Consider the following 19,062-nt stretch of genomic DNA (forward strand, 5'->3'; position numbering starts at 1 on the left):
TACTCATTGACTGAGCCTCTTGTCACCTGGGGAAGAGAATTCCAAAGTTTCACCACCCTCTGAGTGAAAATATTCCTCCCCATCTCAGTCCTAAATGGCCTACCGCTTATGCTGAGGCTGTACCCTCTGGTTCTGGACCCCACAACCAGGGGAAACATCCTCCCTGCATCTACACTGTTGAACCCTTGAGAATTGTTTACATTTCATTGAGATCACTCCTCATTCTTCGAAACCCAAGAGATTACAAACCCAGTCTCCCCAATCTTCCTTCATAGGGCAATCCTACCATCCCTGGAATTAGTCTAGTGAGCCTTTGTTGCATTCCCTTTATGGCCAGTATATCCATCCTTGGGTAAGGAGGCCAAAACTGTGTACAATACTCCAGGTGTAGTCTCATCAAGGCTCTATACAACTGAAGATTGACTTCCTTACTCTTGTACTCAAACCCCCTTGCAATAAAGGCTAATGTACCATTTACATTCTTAATTGCTTGTTGCACCTACATGATAGCTTTCAATAACTTACGAACAATGACACCCAGGTCCCTTTGGACATCAACACTTCCCAATCTCTCCCCATTTAACAAATACTGTGCATTTCTGTTTTTACTACCAAAGTGGAAAATCACTTCTTCCACATTATGTTCCACCTGCCATGTTCTTGCCTACTCACTTAGCCTGTCTAAATCTCATTGAAGCCTCTTTGCATCCTCCTCACAACTTACATTCCCACCAAGTTTTGTGTCATCAGCAAACTTGGAAATATTACATTTGGACCCCACATCCAAATCATTGATATAGATTGTGAATAGCTGGTGCCCAAGCACTGATCCTTGTGGTACCCCACTAGTCACAGCCTGTCAACCAGAGAATTATCCGTTTATAAAAACAGAATTACCTGGAAAAACTCAGCAGGTCTGGCAGCATCGGCAGAGAAGAAAAGAGTTGACGTTTCGAGTCCTCATGACCCTTCAACAGAACTGAGTAATATTAGGAGAGGGGTGAAATATAAGCTGGTTTAAGGTTGGGGGGGTGGGGGGTGTGGAGGAGAGAAGTTGAGGGGTGGGGGGGGAGAGAAGTTGGGGGGCGGGGGGTGGTTGTAGGGACAAGCAAGCGGTGATAGGAGCAGATAATCAAAAGATGTCACAGACAAAGGAACAAAGAGGTGTTGAAGGTGGTGATATTATCTAAACAAATGTGCTAATTAAGAATGGATGGCAGGACACTCAAGGTACAGCTCTAGTGGGGGTGGGGTGGAAAGACTGACAGGGCATTAAAAGTATAGATTTAAAAATAATGGAAATAGGTGGGAAAAGAAAAATCTATATAAATTATTGGAAAAACAAAAGGGAGGGGGAAGAAATGGAAAGGGGGTGGGGATGGAGGAGGGAGTGCAAGATCTAAAGTTGTTGAATTCAATATTCAGTCCGGAAAGCTGTAAAGTGCCTAGTCGGAAGATGAGGTGCTGTTCCTCCAGTTTGCGTTGGGCTTCACTGGAACAATGCAGCAAGCCAAGGACAGATATGTGGGCAAGAGAGCAGGGCGGAGTGTTAAAATGGCAAGCGACAGGGAGGTTTGGGTCTTTCCTGCGGACAGACCGCAGGTGTTCTGCAAAGCGGTCGCCCAGTTTACGTTTGGTCTCTTCAATGTAGAGGAGACCGCATTGGGAGCAACGAATGCAGTAGACTAAGTTGGGGGAAATGCAAATGAAATGCTGCTTCACTTGAAAGGAGTGTTTGGGCTCTTGGACGGTGAGGAGAGAGGAAGTGAAGGGGCAGGTGTTGCATCTTTTGCGTGGGCATGGGGAGGTGCCATAGGTGGGGTGTAGGGGGTGATGGAGGAGTGGACCAGGGTGTCCCGGAGGGAACGATCTCTACAGAATGCCGCCAGGGGGGGTGAAGGGAAGATGTGTTTGGTGGTGGCATTATGCTGGAAATGGCGGAGGATGATCCTTTGAATGCGGAGGCTGGTGGGGCGATAAGTGAGGACAAGGGGGACCCTATCATGTTTCTGGGAGGGAGGAGAAGGCGTGAGGGCGGATGCGCGGGAGATGGGCCGGAACAGTTGAGGGCCCTGTCAACGCCCATGGGTGGAAAATTTTTAAATTAATTTTGCTTCCAATCTCCACCCCTCCATCATTTTCACATGGTCTATCTCTGACACTTCCCTTCCCTTCCTTGACCTCTCTGTCTCAATTTCTGGTGATAGACTGTCCACCAATATGCATTACAAGCCTCTCGACTACAGCTCCTCACACCCCGCTTCCTGTAAGGACTCAATCCCATTCTCTCAGTTCCTTCGCCTCCGTCGCATCTGTTCTGATGATGCTACCTTCAAAAACAGTTCCTCTGACATGTCCTCCTTCTTCCTTAACCGAGGTTTTCTACCCACGGTCGTTGACAGGGCCCTCAACCGTGTCCGGCCCATCTCCCGCGCATCCACCCTCACGCCTTCTCCTCCCTCCCAGAAACATGATAGGGTCCCCCTTGTCCTCACTTATCACCCCACCAGCCTCCGCATTCAAAGGATCATCCTCCGCCATTTCCAGCATATTGCCACCACCAAACACAGCTTCCCTTCACCCCCCCCCGACGGCATTCCGTAGGGATCGTTCCCTCCGGAACACCCTGGTCCACTCTCCATCACCCCCTACTCCTCAACCCCCACCTATGGCACCTCCCCATGCCCACGCAAAAGATGCAACACCTGCCCCTTCACTTCCTCTCTCCTCACCGTCCAAGGGCCCAAACACTCCTTTCAAGTGAAGCAGCATTTCACTTGCATTCCCCCCAACTTAGTCTACTGCATTCGTTGCTTCCAATGCGGTCTCCTCTACATTGGAGAGACCAAACGCAAACTGGGCGACCGCTTTGCAGAACACCTGCGGTCTGTCCGCAAGAAAGACCCAAACCTTCCTGTCGCTTGCCATTTTAACACTCCACCCTGCTCTCTTGCCCACATGTCTGTCCTTGGCTTGCTGCATTGTTCCAGTGAAGCCCAACGCAAACTGGAGGAACAGCACCTCATCTTCCGACTAGGCACTTTACAGCCTTCCGGACTGAATATTGAATTCAACAACTTTAGATCTTGAACTCCCTCCTCCATCCCCAACCCCTTTCCGTTTCTTCCCCCTCCCTTTTGTTTTTTCCAATAATTTATATAGATTTTTCTTTTCCCACCTATTTCCATTATTTTTAAATCTATACCTTTAATGCCCTGTCAGTCTTTCCACCCACCCCTACTAGAGCTGTACCTTGAGTGTCCTGCTATCCATTCTTAATTAGCACATTCGTTTAGATAATATCACCACCTTCAACACCTCTTTGTTCCTTTGTCTGTGACATCTTTTGATTATCTGCTCCTATCACTGCTTGCTTGTCCCTACAACCACCACCCCCCCAACTTTTCTCCCCCCCCCCACCTTAAACCAGCTTATATTTCACCCCTCCTAATATTACTCAGTTCTGTTGAAGGGACATGAGGACTCGAAATGTCAACTCTTTTCTTCTCCGTCGATGCTGCCAGACCTGCTGAGTTTTTCCAGGTAATTCTGTTTTTGTTTTGGATTTCCAGCAACTGCAGTAGTTTTTTGTTATTATCCGTTTATGCCCACTCTCACATCTTAATCTCAAACATTGAAATGCTGGTTATAGATTCGGTCGAATAATAATTAATTTAATTAAATATTCTCCCTGGAATATCATCTGATTGCAAGTTAATTTGGCAAGTTCAGTATCCTGAATATTTGCCATTGTGCCATTGCATCAGGTGTAACTTCCAATGCTTTTCTACTTTATCTTTAATAAAAATGTACCAGTACCAAATGCATTATGATATCCTCACATTTTAATAATTTTAAATTTATTTTGTGTGACCACTAAATTCATTTTATTACGGTATAGGTGAAATTAAAGTTTATGGCTTTAGTGTGTGTCTGTCTGTCAGTTTTCTCAGATTTCATTGGTCTTTCATTGACAGGACTGTCAACCAATGGGATATGAGAGCTGTGATAGAACCCAACCACCATTCAGCTAAGACATGTCTCAAAGCCCAACCAATTGGAATGGGAAGGGCAGTTACCAAAAAATTCAGCCATTTTCTCCAGGTAGGTGCAGCTATACTGAATTATTTTAGCACCCATCACTTCCAGATAAGTGCCATTGTACTATATCTAGCCTCTACTTCCCTGAGAGTGTCACATTCTGGGATCTGTCTACCCCTGATCCCTTAGCTTCAGCTTGCACTTTATTCCATTTCCCAACCTGCAGTGTTCAATAAACCACTGTCTTTGTATTTTTATTAATTTAGTTTTATTTCCAAATTTGCTGCTGAAATGAAGTTGTACTAAATAAGTTTTTTACTTCATTTCATAAATCATATGGCCTCTGAAACATAAAGCAGAAGGAAGTAGAGGGAGGTAAAAGGGATTGCCAAATAAAAGTGCTGTTGAGGAGAGAAAGGGACAGGTAGAGAGAGATGTCCTTGAGAGTAGGAGGAATTAAGCTGAGAAATGCTGTTGAGGAAGTGAAAGGAGAGACATAAAACCTTTATTGAGGATAGATGGACAAAGGATTGAGATACTCTTGATGAAAAGGACTTCTCTTTGATCAATTTCTTGCAATGTAATAGGCTCATCTTTGTTATAGTATACCTCCCAGCTTAAACTATGAACAAAATTGCTGGAGAACCATTAGTTTATTGTAATAGTTGAGGTTCTCTACTTATGAAGAGGATACACTTTCAGAATGCAGGTTGCCTGTAAAATGCTGGAAATATTCATGTCAGGCACCATCTGTGGAGAGAAAAATAGTTAATGTTTCAGGTCTGTGACCTTTCATCAGAACTAATTTATGAAACTTAGTTAAAATATTGCCTAAGTGTTATATATTAGGGAACTTATATCTGGACAGATTGAATGGCTGTCCAAATCTGTAGGTTATCTCTGACATTTTAATATACAGCTCAGATGCTTTATATAAACTGCAAAAAAAATCCATCGATATTAATTTAGATATTGGTTTTTCAACCTTCTCTTGGAGAAAGCATTTTGACATATGAAATGAAGTGCTGGTGGGCTCAAGTCACTCACAAGCGATGGTAGTACTCCGAACAGTTTGAAGTGAAGAAGGATATTCTAGAGCATTAATTTGTATTTGCTTAGGGGTGACATACTTATAATTTGCTACTACAGCAAAAGCAAATGTGAAAGTTTTTAGTCTTTGCAAGACTTGAATATGGAAGAAGAAGAAAAAAAATATTGGAAACAGAACTTCTGCACTTGGTGGAAAAAGAAGCTTGTCCATCTTTAGACTGCACAAGTCTGGTAAGTTTTAATCTCAAAATAATTTACATATTGTAGTCCAGCTATTACCAATTCATGTTATATAACATGTTGAAGTAATATAAAATGCAAGTTATTTAAACTTTATTTTATCAATAATCAATAAAAAAATTCTGATGTTTCAAATGCTTTTTTGCATACAGTTCAATTTATGTACTTCCCATCATAATTTAAGTTTTGGCTCTCTCCACAGGCGGATTGCTCACATCTTCCTCTTTGTGTTGTAATAACAACAAGCCATTGTGATCTTGAAGGAAAAGATTTCTGCTCTATAAAATGAGCCTGAAGCTGGGGAAGGCTTTGAAATGGAAGAGCGATGAAGTATTTGTGAAAAACCACGTGATGTTGTTGATTTCTTCCCCCCAAATTCCAGAGCATACAGGAGTACAAGAGACTGATGTTTCATTTGCTATGCTCGATATACTTGTTGCTGAATTATGAGTTTAGCTCAATGCATAGATTCACAAAATATATTGCAAAACAATTTGTTGTATAATGCAGCTTTGTTTTTACAGTAGACAATCTGTCTAATGTGTGTATCATTTGAACTAATTAGACTCTAAACTTGTGCTATACTGGGGTGCTGACCTACCATAGAATTAGCTGAGATTCGTCTTGAGGGGGATGTGACACTGTGGTTGATGTGCTGTTCCTGCTTAAGAGTGACCCTGTGGAAGATAACTGCAATGGGTTTTTTTTTCCCAGATCTCCTTACTTAAGGTTGTAAAACATCTATAAATGCACAACACATGCAGAATGGTATTGAAATACAAATTATATTCTTAACTTGGAAATAAATTATATCCTGTTACACTAATAAAACCAATGTAGGTTGTATTACTGTGGCATTTTACATATTTATTGTTTACAAAAACCCTATTATTTTTAAAGGTGCTGCAGTGAATGGATCTTCATGTAACTTTTGATCCATGCCAACTCGTATGCATTTTGCACCCTGTTTGTATTTTATGGCAATAAAAATCTTCTGTTATCCATTTCTTTGCTTTTTCTTTGTAGTGGGTTTCCAATTATATATTTACTCTAAATTTGAACCTGAACTTGGCAAGTTGAATTTCTTGAATTGTTTGCTGCAGCGTATTTTGTCTGAGGATTCATTCACATATAGACATGGTGTGACTGTACCATTTCAAAACATACTATTTGTTGTGCAGTTTTAGCTAACGTTTTCTTTGTGAAGATATTTCGTAGAAATGTAGTGCAACCATAGTACTGAGACAGTTGATCATAAAAATGAGAAAACCGAGTAAATGTCTTAGAAAACCTCCAGATATTTTGGGGAAATAACATTGTGTAATGGAAATTCTATGGTTGCAGGAGTTTCCAACTTGATATGGTTCCAACTTAATATGGTTCCAATCTTGAGCCACGTAATTCTTCAGCTTTTCTTTACACTTCAATGTTATTAAAGGTGCTCCAGTCAGCTGCTCAGGAGCTCTTGATTGGAGAAGCATCTTGTATTTCTTTTGGATCATGTGTCTTGAGGCATTAAATACAAATGCGATCCATGGTGTTGGGAGAGATCACTGGAGGAAGGACCAGTAATTCAAGTTCACAGGAGGAGAGGGAGATATAGTTAGAGAGAACCATTAGGAACAGTAAAGGGAAAAACACTGGGAGAAAGAATAAAAATGGGAGAGAGCAACAGAAAGCGAACAGTGAGAGGTATAGAGACAAACAGTGACAACTTCCATTTCTATACCTCAGTGACATCTGAAAGCTTTTAGTGGTGAATGTCAGGAAGGGGGAAAAAGGGGTTGGAGTTTGAATTTATATTCAAAGAAAATAGGTTTACGGAAGCTTTTTAATTCAGAGAGGGAAGTAACAGAAAGAAAGTAACAAGATGGGTTTGTGGTAACTGAAACTCTTTCGAGTTACCAACAGTCACAGATTGCAACTTCTTTCGAGTACTATCACAGTTTTTGGTTTTTCCAGGAGTGGGACATGAACCCACAACCCTCTGATTCAAAGGCGAGGGTGCTATGAACTGAGCCACAGCTGACACCTCTGTGTAAAGTAAGCGTTGGAGTAGAGAGCAGGGAACAAATGAGCCATTGTTTAAGGAGCAGAGTTCAGCTGTTGGAGATCATTGAGACTAGTCTGCTTGATTACCACAGTTGGGAGCAAAATCTCTTGATCTGGTCATGTCAGGAAAGCTTAGATTAAGATCTTCAAGCTGTCAAGTTTCAATTATTGGTTGTGTTCTAACCATTTCAGCAGGATTTGGCCATGATTCTTTTTAGTTTGGTATTTTAAAAGTGAAGGCTTTTTGCTTGGCATGTGTATCAAGAGTTTTTAAAAAAATGTAGAGTACTTTGTTAAAATCTGTCAAATCATTGAATAAATAACATTAAGAATTGTAAATTAAGATTTAGGTTAAGAGTTAGTTATAGTGGTTTGTTGATTCTCAATAGTGTCTGCTCTAGCAGCTGAGGTTTGTTTATTGGGATAGTGTTTGGCTATGGGAGTGGTGGGGTTTCATTATGTCCAGTCATTCTTATCTCATTTCTTAGAGTATTAACCCCTTTCTTCAGTATCAGTAGCTGATCCCTGTACCTCTTTTGGCTAGGTTGTGTATGTTGATGTAAGAGCTTGACGTATAATCTACTGTATTTTGTTAAAAATGATTCCCCCCACCCCAACTTTAATATTCTTCCCTTCCTGAAAGAAATTACTCTTGGGGAATAGGTCACTGACCCAGCAAGCTTCTAGTATCTCCAACTGACCAGTCTTGTGATGGGCCTAGAAAGTGATTGTGAACAACTTGTTTGACCACAGAATGATATATGTATACTTTATAGCAGAATTTCAGACAGGCATTTTCAGTTCTCTTTCCTCCCTAAAACCTGGAATATTAAAGCTAAATAATTGTGCTTGTGCCAACTGTCCTGACAGCACAGGATAAGGATTGAATCTGCAACCTCTTTACCAGAAAGAAATATCTGCTCACTGAGCCAACAAGAGAGTTTATTAGTGATATATTTTGATGTGTGGGAAATTTTGTCTCCTTTGAAAATATGTTTGATTAAAAGATTAATGTGATATGTTTGACATTAAGGACTATGGAGCAATAGTCTGAAAGTAAAATACTGCAGATGCTGGAAATCTGAAATAAAAACAGAAAATGCTGGAAAAACTCAGCAGGTCTGGCAGCATCTGTGGAGAGAGGAACAGAGTTAACTTGCTGAGTCCATATGACTCTTCAGAGCATTCTTGTACCTTCATATGTTTGTCTTCAATGGAAGTACAATTCTTAAAAAGATAACTTTTTATATCTATACGCTAGTTGTGTTTTTGAAGGCATCCTTTTTCTGTTGGTTACTTTTACAGCTGTAGCCTGTCTCTCCCTGCAGATCCTGTGGCACCTGGACATTTTCCGACGCAGTTTGAGGCAGCTGCCTGGACATGTATGCTCAGGAAATGCTTGCATTTTTTGTGCTTTGAAGGTAAAGTCAACTTTGAACATTCAGACATTATTGCAGCAGTGCAGCCATTTGAAATTTATTAATTATCCATTTGTGATTGTAGTAACTTTGCAGTTAATTTGGGCTTTATTTGAGCATGTTAATATATATTTTCATAGACCTGACATTTTGAAAGCTGCCATTTCTAAGTTTAATACATTTTATTAACCCCTCATCAATTTGTAATTGATAATTGTCGAAGACTTCTAAATTTAGCAACTTTCTGAAAGATTTTTAAACCTTGCTTTTATTGTGTGTGGCTACTTGTCTGCTTCTTACCAATAACTGCATCTTATATCTATTGGTGCCAATTTCATTCTTCCTCCTCCTTTTCTACCTGTTTTTTGACTCAGTTATCACTTCTGACCTCAGGATTCCCACATCTCCATTGTTAAAGTTGCTTTCTTTGTGTCAAACATTGTTTTCACTTCAAACTAATTTTAATGATATAAAATACTAAACCTTTGTCTGTATCTGTATTACCTTTCACCTGTGCATGGGCAGAATACAAGAAGATAAGCTTGTCTGAGGCAGTTAGTCCCTCTCTATTGCAAGATTGCTGGACTTTGATTTTTTCAAAAGTGTTGTGGCCAGTGTTTCTTCGAACTTTCTTTTCTTGTTCCCGCCAAGGCCCAAATATACAAACTTCCTCTTATCTCAAGCTCACCCTCTGGAAATCAAGATTTCATGGCCTGCCTTCTATTCTAAATCTTTAATTCCTAGTGTTACTGGCAGGAGGGGGTTTAATTTAAAACAGCCCTGATTTCTCCCCTCACAACCCATTTTGTAAACAGAAAGGTGTTTTTGATTTTTGATTTCCCCTTTATAAGTGGTGGCCTATTATCCTCAACTCCTCAGTTTTGGAGTGATCCAATTCTCTATTAATAACGCCACAGTAAACTTGAGATAGGGTAAAATCAGAGGAGTAGTTTATTTTACACACACAACGCGGGGAGGGGGCATCACTACGTAACCCCGTACATTCACACAACAAAAGAGGTAAAGGGCAAAGGCCACAGACAAAATACAAATTATTATTTCATGTAAGTCCAGAATCAAAAGTCCAATGGTGTATTCCTTCAGTGGAGGTTAGCAGGCTGAAGCTGATGCTGGGTGATCCACTTTTCCAGTAGCGCTGACTTCCATGATATGAGAAGCATGTAAAGATGAATTAGTTTTGTAGTAGGCACTGGTACGGAAGTTCAGAGGTTCTTATCGAAACAGTGTAGATGAGGGTCAGGTAATTTAAATCTGGATAGAGCCCTGGTTATTCTGCTGTTTGGTTGATGGAAGATGGCAGACTGCCTTTGTTCAGCTCCACAAGGCAATGTTACAGGTTCTAACAGCTTGGGGGAGAGGGGATTATGTGACATAACTCCTACTTCTTCCCTTTGGTTTGGACAAAGAATGTATACTCCTGCTCTACATTCTTGAGATGGTTAATGTTTCATCCATTAATAAGTTTACAGAGATTTCATGATCCCTTTGTCCTTACAAATATATCATCTCCATGGACCAGAGCTTTGCATTGGAAATGTAAAGGGTCTTTGTGCATTCCCTTGGAATTTGATTTCTGCAGTCACAGGTGGGCATTAGTGCGTCTTTAGAGATAACAAGGTCCCTGCTGTTTTCTGAAGGCCAGAAATTCCTTTTGTATGATTTGTGACTAGTCAGGCTTTGGTCAGTGTAAAGCCTTTGTCTAATTAAAAAATATATAATTTTATAAACTAGCCAGGATGATATGATCTGAGCATGACATGAGTTCAAAACTGTGAAATTCTTCAAGTCTCAATCACTATTTTACAATTTTGTTAATTTAAAAAATATGTACATGTGAGCATATAAATTAGGAGCAGGAGTAGGTCACTCAGCCCCTCGAGCCTGCACGGCCATTTAATAAGATCATGGCTGATCTGATTGTGACCTGCTGCCTATCCCTTGTTAATCAAGAATCTATCTAGCTCTGCCTTAAAAATATTCAAAGACTGCTTCTCCTGCCCTTTGAGGAAGGGAGTTCCAAAGTTCCTTATCTCTGTCTTAAATGGACAACCCCTTATTTTTAAACAGTAGCCTCTAGTTCTAGATTCTCCACTAAGAGGAAACATCCCCTCCACATCCACCCTGTCAATACTCCTCAGGATCTTTTATTTTTTAATCAAATCACCTCTTACTCTTCAGAACTCCAGTGGATACAAACCTAGTCTGTCCAACCTTTCTTCATAAGACAATATGGCCACCCCTTGACTTCTAATACGTTTACATCCTTAAATAAGGAGACAAATACTGTACACTACTCCAGATGCGGTCTTCTCATTGCCTTGTACAACTGAAGCATAACCTTCCTACTTCAGTATTCATTTCCCCTCGCAATAAACAAAAACAATCTATTAGCTTTCCTAATTACTTCCTCTATCTGCATGCTAACCTTTTGTGATTCATGCACTATGATACCCAGTTCCCTCTGCATCTCAGAACTCTACAACCTCTCACCAATTAGATTATATGTTACTTTTTTATTCTTCCTGCCAAAATGGACAATTTCAGATTTGCCACATTATACTCCATTTGCCAGATCTTCACCCTCTCATTTAAGCTATCCATGTCACTTTGTAGCCTCCTTATGTTCCCTTCACAACTTACTTTCCTACCTTTACCTTTTTGTCATCAGCAAATTTAACAACTATATCTTTGGTCTCTTCATCCAGCTCATTTATATAAATTGTAAGAAGCACTGATCCTTGTGGCACACCAATCTATACATCCTGCCAACCAGAAAAAGACCCATTTATACCTACTCTCTGTTTGCTGTTAGCTAGCCAATCTTCTATCCGTGGCAATATGTTACTTACTACACTATGAACTCTTATTTTCTGCAGTAACCTTTAATGCGGCGCTTATCAATGGCTTCTGGAAATCTAAGTACAACATATCCACCGATTCCCCTTTATCCACAGCACATGTGACTCCTTCAAAGAACTCCAATAAATTGGTTGAGTGCGATTTCCCTTTCAGAAAACCACGTTGACTCTGATTGCCTTGAACTTATCCAAGTGCCCTGCTATAGCTTCTTTAATAATAGCTTCTAACATTTTCCCAATGATAGATGTTAAGCTAACTGACCTGTAGTTTCCTGCTTTCTGTCTTCTACTCTTTTTTGATTAAAGGAGTTACACTTGCTATTTTCCCTTCTAATGGAACCTTCTGTGAATTTTAGGGAATTTTGGAACATTAAAACCAATGCATCAATTATCTCACTAGCCATTTCTTTTAAGACCCTAGGGTGAAGTGCATCAGGATCCAGGGAATTGTCAGCCCGCAGCTCCAACAACCTGCTTAGTTATCACTTCCCTGGTGATTGTAATTTTCTCCGAGTTCCTCCCTCCCCTCCATTGCCTGATTTATAGCTATTTCTGGGATGTTACTTATATCCTCTATAGTAAAGACTGATGCAAAATACCTGTTCAATTCATCTCCTTATTTTCTGCCATTAATTCCCCAGTCTCACCTTCTATTGGACAATGCTTGCTTTGTTAACTCATTTCTTACTTAAATATCTATGGAAACTTTTACTATCAGTCTTTATGTTTCTAGCTAGCTTTCTCTTGTACTTGAGCCTTTCCCTCCTTATTAGTCTTTTTGTCATTCTTTGCTGTTTTTTATATTCTGTCCAATCTTCTGACCTGCCACTTGTCTTTGTGCAATTATATGCTTTTTCTTTAAGTTTGACACTGTCTTTAACTTTTGTAATTAACCATGTATGATGGGCCCTTCCCTTGGAATTTTTCTTTCTCCTTGGAATGTCTCTATTCTGTGTATTCTGAAATATCCCTTTAAATGTCTGCCGCTACCTCTCTTTTGATCTATCTCTTAACCTCATTTGCCAGTTCACTTTAGCTAGCTCTGCTTTCATCTCCTCATAATTGCCAATATTTAAGTTTAGAATACCAGTCTTGGACCCACTTTTCTCTCCCTGAAACTGAATGTAAAATTCAGTCACATTATGATCGTTGCTACTAGATCAGTGCCTTCACTAGAGGTTATCAATTAATCCTATATCGTTGCACAATACCATATCTACTATAGCCTGCTCTCTAGTTGACTCCAGAACGTGCTGTTCTAAGAAACTATCTCGAAAACATTCTGTGAATTCCCCATCTACACTACCTTTGCCTACCTGACTTTTCCAGTCTATATGTAGATTAAAATCCCCTATGCTGTATCGCTGTACCTTTCTGACAAGCTCCCATTATCTCTTCCTTTCTACTCTGTCCTACCATGTAGCTACAATTAAGGGGGCCTGTACACCACTCCCACAAGTCACGTCTTGCCTTTATCATTTCTCACCTCAACCCAAACTACTTCTACACCCTGGTTTCCTGAACTTAACTTATTCCTCTCTAATGTGCTAATATCATCATTAATTAACAGAGCCACCCGACCACCTTTTCCTAGATTCCCCATCTCCCTCAATGTCACAAAGCCTTCAATATTCAGGTCCCAATCTATGTCATCTTATAGCCATGTCTCTAATGGCTATCAGATCTTTCTTATTTATTTCTATTTGTGCTATCAGTTCATCTGTTTTGTTTTGAGGACTACGTGCATTCAGGTACGGAGCCTTTAGTTTTGTCCTTTTATTATTTTTGTAACATCTAGCGTTATCTTCTGATTTACTCTTAGATTTGTACTCTGCCCCTTCCGTCGTATCTGTTTATCATATATTTCCCATATTTAGTAACTTTCTCTCTTGCCTTGTCTCTACTCTTTGGTTTACCACATTTTCTCCAATTTGATTCCTGGCCCCAACTATTTAGTTTAATACTCTCTCTACTTCCCTACTTATGCGGCTCACTAGAATGCCAGCCCCAGCATGGTTCAGGTGTAGACCGTACCAACGGTCAGCCCCCACTTTCCTCAGTACTTTGAGCCACACATTCATTTCTCTAATCTTATTTGTCCTGTGCCAATTTGCACACAGCTCAGGTAATAATCTAGAGATTATTACCTTTGAGGTTCTGCTTCTTAATTTGGTGCCTAGTTCCTCATACTGTCTATGCAGAACCTCCTTCCTTGTCCTACCTTTGTTGTTGGCACCTACGTGGACCACAACAACTGGATCCTGCCTCTCCCACTGTTAAGTTCCTCTCCAGCCCTGAGCAAATGTAACCCTGGCACTGAGCAGGCAACACAACCATCTAGACTCTCACTCTTTGCTGCAGAGAACAGTGTCAATCTCCCTCACTATACTCTCCCCTACTACTACTACATTCCTTTTTGCTCCCCCCCCCCCACTTGAATAGCTTCCTGTACCACAGTGCCAAGGCCAGTCAGCTCATTCACCCTACAGCCTCCACTTTCATCCAAACAAGCTGAAATAACCTCAGATTTGCTGGACAATTGCAGAGGCTGACACTTCTGCACTCCTGCCCTCTGGGTCCCCTTGCCAGCCTCAGCTGCAGTCACACCCTCCTGTCCCTGACCACTGACCAGATCAGAAAATACCCTATTCTGAGGGATGTGACTGCCTTCTGATACAAAAGACCAGGTAGCTTTCCACCTTCCTGATGTATTGCAGTGTCTGCTGCTCAGCCGCCAGCTCAATGACTATGAGCTGAAGCTCCATCAGCCACAGACATTTACTGCAGATGTTTTTGCACTTGGTCACACTGGTATCCAGGAGCTCCCACATGCTGCAGCCATGACACATCACCTGCCCTGCCATCCTTGTGTGTTTTAATTAACTACTTAATTATTTTATTCAATTACTTATTTTCTTTTATGTATTTTATTAATCTTACACAAATTCCTGTACTATTTTAAACTTTATGAATAGAATAGATCGTAAACACTCACCAGATACTCACCAGACAGTGAGCTTCTTCCCTGTAGTAGAGTAAGAACCAATTCCTACAGGGTGAAAAATTTAGGAAAAGCAAAGGAGCACCTCCTTCCCCTCCTCACCTAACGCTCTCAACTCACCAAGCTCCACTCTGTTCAAGGTTGCACCAGGATATCTGAATTTATGTGCTCTGAAACTAAAAGGACTAGCTAAACCCAGGTACAGAAAAACCAGCTCAAGCTAGTTTCCTTAGTTAACTATCTCCAGCTGCTCCCTAGTGGATAGCTTCTATCTCCCTGCTTAGGCTCCTGGATGAGATTTAGAATTTAAACCGTACTTGCAGTTAAATGTTAAATACAAATAATATTAGATAAATCTTGCCAGGATGCAAGTTGCACTGATAGCATATCAATGTCTTGGTTTTGAAAATGAGGGATTCATATGATAATATGGTTCTGTGTTCTTTTGTCAGGTTATCTGTGGTGCCCCACAAATTGCTTGGAAAGAGCATTATTTATTGCAGAAGTTTGGAGGATGTATCTGTATACTGTAGATAATTTTTTCTGGTGCTTTGATTTTATTTTCACTTTAGAAGCTAAACAATCAGAATTTAAAGTTTCCTTGTTTGAAATGGTATAATTAACGCAAGAACAATACCTTATTTTGTGAGGGATTAAGAATGGGGTGACAGCCCCTCCCCAGTCATCAGACTGACCCCAATATAATTACAGGGGCAGGCCCGCTGATTGCTGCCCGCGTTACGGGGGCAGGCCCGCTGAGTGCTGCCCGCGTTACGGGGGCAGGCCCGCTGAGTGCTGCCCGCGTTACGGGGGCAGGCCCGCTGAGTGCTGCCCGCGTTACGGGGGCAGGCCCGCTGATTGCTGCCCGCGTTACGGGGGCAGGCCCGCTGAGTGCTGCAGTCGGGTGCTGAAATTTGTGACCAGTGGTACCGTCACTAGTGGTTGTGACTCTGGTCTCCCAGCTGGTGCTGGTCACAGTGACTGCACTCTCACTGGAAGTCCATGTTTAAAATCAGAGGCGCATCAAAAGCTGGTGTTCAGGACGTGGAGCAGAGCAGATACTGCAAACATGGACATGTATGGTGCCGTCATTTCCCAAAGAGTGGAACCTTGTGACTGAAGAGATGACACTTGTCTCCTTCCTGCCCTCGTGGGATGCACATTCTGAGCCCTCGCAACCACAGACTACTGACAGCACAACAGGACCCTAGGCCGCACTGCATATCCCTATCACAGGCCTTGATGTTTCTCTGCTAATGTTGTCCCCTATCTGCTTCACCCAAGGCTGTTGGCTTAAGACACACTTATGCAAATAGCACTATTAATCATGTTCAGATCCAAGAGGGATCAATGTAGCATCCTGAAGGCAATTTCTGCCTGTGAAGTTTTATTTTTCAAATGTTGTTTATTTATCTAATTCTTGAGATTGAAATAAATATACCTTTTTCCACTGTTGCAAATCATTGTTTTCAACTGTTTTCTTGCAGAATATATTTGTAGAATTTCAGAACAGCAGAGAAAAAGCCCTTCCCTCTGATGTTTTGCGCAATGCTCTAGCTGAAAGCTTTAAAGATGAGCATCGTTTTCAACTAGGTCTAATGGATGATGCGGCAGAATGTTTTGTAAGTATCCCATTGATTTTGGTCTATTTATTCATAAAGCCAATAGAAATTTAAAGTTAAGGAGGAGGTCATTTCACCCACCATGCTCGTGTTGGTTCTTATCCTCCTACATTCCTCATCCTCAAGTATCTGTCGTAGTTTCCTTTTTAATTATTTATGGAATGAGCTACCACCACCTTTTTGAAGTAGAATCTTCCAGATCCCGGAAATTCTTTGAGTGGGGAGCAAAATCTCCTCATCTTCCCTTCAGATCTTTTGCCAATGATTTTAAATCTATTACCTGTGGTTATTGACCCAAATGCTAAAGGGAACAGCCTCTATCAAAACCCCTCATCATCTTGAAACCTCTATTAGGTTACCTTTTAACTGCCTGAGCCAGGGAAAATAATCTTAACAGTTCCAGTATCATCTGAACTGAATTCCTGCATCCCTGGTAAATCTAAACAGAATTACCTGGAAACACTCAGCAGGTCTGGCAGCATCGGCAGAGAAGAAAAGAGTTGACGTTTCGAGTCCTCATGACCCTTCAACAGAACTGTTGTAGCAGTTCTGTTGAAGGGTCATGAGGACTCGAAACGTCAACTCTTTTCTTCTCCGCCAATGCTGCCAGACCTGCTGAGTTTTTCCAGGTAATTCTGTTTTTGTTTTGGATCTCCAGCATCCGCAGTAGTTTTTTGTTTTTATCCCTGGTAAATCTCCTCTGTTCCCTTTATACATCTTTACATTCTTCCTGAAGGGTCTAATACTCTTTGAGACCTAACTAGCGATTTATAAACTTCTAATGTGATCTTGTTACTTTTATATCCTATTCCTCTACTTTATAAGCCAAAATAATCCAGTTGCTTTCTTAACCACCTTATCAATTTACGCTGCCACCTTTAAGGATTTGTGTACTTGAACACCAAGATGTGTCTGTTCATATATCTTTCTCAGAATTGTGCCATTTATACTATATTGTCTCTCCATATTAGTCCTCCCAAAGTGCATCACTTACAATGAACTTCATCAGCCATGCTTATGTCCATTTCACCATCCCATGTCATCCTGAAGTCTACAACTATCCTCATCAGTATTTACTGTGTTGCTTAGTTTTGTATTAAAGCATACTTTCAGATGTAGGGAGAAGCATTATAGTTTAGATCTATAAAAATTGAAAATAATAATGGACCCTAAACTGACTCTTGGGACAGCATCACTGCAAACCATCCCCCAGTCTGAAAAATAAGCATTCCAGCACCGCCCTTTGTTTCTTGTCACTGAACTAACCCATGTTGGCTTTCCTTCGTTAACCAATGTCTTTCCAAAGTTTATTTTGCCCCTCATAGTGGATTACAGAAGCTTCTGCATCACCAATATTGGCCTGAATCTCTTGTTGTATCTCAGTTTATCCCTCTCTACTTTCATGAATAGTAGTATGACATTAACAACCCTCCAGTCCTCTGGATACAAGAGTAGTTCCAGCGAGGATTAAAAATTCTGTGACCAGTGCCTTTGCTATTTCTATCTTTGCTTCTTTCAGGCACCTAGGATGCATTTCATCCAGACCAGGTGACTTACGAACTTTAAGTATTGCTTATCTTTTCAGTGCATCTTCTCTGTCTATGAATATACTTTTCATAACTTCCTTAAATTTTAATGCAGCCTGCATATCATTTACTTCCTTTATGGAGACAGGTGCAAAGTGCTAATTTTACACTGGAACTGTGTCATCTACCTATGATTTCCCTTGGGTCCTTAATAGGCCTAACTTTTCCTGAGCTAACCTCCTACGCGATAGGTTTCTAAAACACTTTAGGATTCAGTTTAATGTTGACTGCTAATCTATTTTCGTAACTTCTCTTTACCTCTTGTGTTAACTTTTCAATTCACTCCTGTACATTCCATAATCTTCCTGGTTGTTAACTGAATCTTGTTCTTGACATATGCCATAAGCCGCCTTTTACAGTTTTATTTTATCTTTTATTTGCTTTGTTATCCAAGGTGCATTAATTTTGGATGCTGTACCATTTCCCTTCAAAGAAATATGCCAAACAATCTCTTACCTAAATGCCTTCCAGAACACACTTGCTGCTTTAATCTGCAATTTCATTTTCCAGTCTACCTTCTTAAACCATTGAAATTAGCTCTCCTCTATTTGAGCATTTTTACCTTCAATATTTTCTGATCTCTTTCCAGAATTACACTATATACTTAATTGTATTGTGGCCACTGTTAGCTATATGATCACTTACTGTAAAGCACTCCATTTGCCCCACTCCATTTTCCAGAACCAGAAAACACTGCTCCTTTCTTATTAAGCCAGAGACATATTGATTGAGGAAGTTCTCCTATAAACAATCAGAAATTATTCTCCTTCCCTACTCTTCGCGCTGTTTTCTCCAGTCTACATTAAGGTATTTAAAGTCTCTTAATATTACTACTCTTTTTGTTGCACATCTTTGAAACTTGCCATTAGATTTCCCATCTAAGTCCTTTAAAACCCAACAACGGAATAGCTCCCAAGAGAATCAGCCCCAGAACCATCAGTTCTATTAAGAACTATAACATCATCCTTAATCAATGCAGCCCACAACCTCTCTTTATCCTTTGTCACTCTTGAATACTTGGTAACCAGGAATATTAAGAACCCATTCTTGGTCCTGTGTGAGTTATATCTCTGCTCATGCAACCATGCCATAATCCCATGTGGCAACTTGTTAGTTAGCTCACTGACTTTCAGTTACATTATGGACAGTGACATAAAGACAATTTAATATCTC

At 40.6% G+C, this 19,062-nt stretch overlaps 1 protein-coding gene across 3 annotated transcripts in view; it reads left to right on the forward strand.

The window, feature by feature from the left end:
• Positions 1-19,062, forward strand: part of LOC144681546 (ubiquitin carboxyl-terminal hydrolase 53-like) — a 130,482-nt gene that overhangs the window by 10,108 nt on the left and 101,312 nt on the right. For 2 of the 3 annotated variants that reach the window (XM_078543209.1, XM_078543227.1), the window contains exons 2-3: positions 8,712-8,804; positions 16,169-16,303. In XM_078543209.1, the coding sequence (XP_078399335.1) occupies positions 8,712-8,804; positions 16,169-16,303 (228 nt within the window). Of the gene's footprint in view, positions 1-3,977; positions 4,105-8,711; positions 8,805-16,168; positions 16,304-19,062 lie in introns of all 3 variants that reach the window. The other variant, XM_078543219.1, reaches the window with a different exon arrangement.

Source organism: Cetorhinus maximus, chromosome 1, assembly GCF_964194155.1.
Source record: "Cetorhinus maximus chromosome 1, sCetMax3.hap1.1, whole genome shotgun sequence".
Taxonomy (NCBI): Eukaryota; Metazoa; Chordata; class Chondrichthyes; order Lamniformes; family Cetorhinidae; genus Cetorhinus; species Cetorhinus maximus.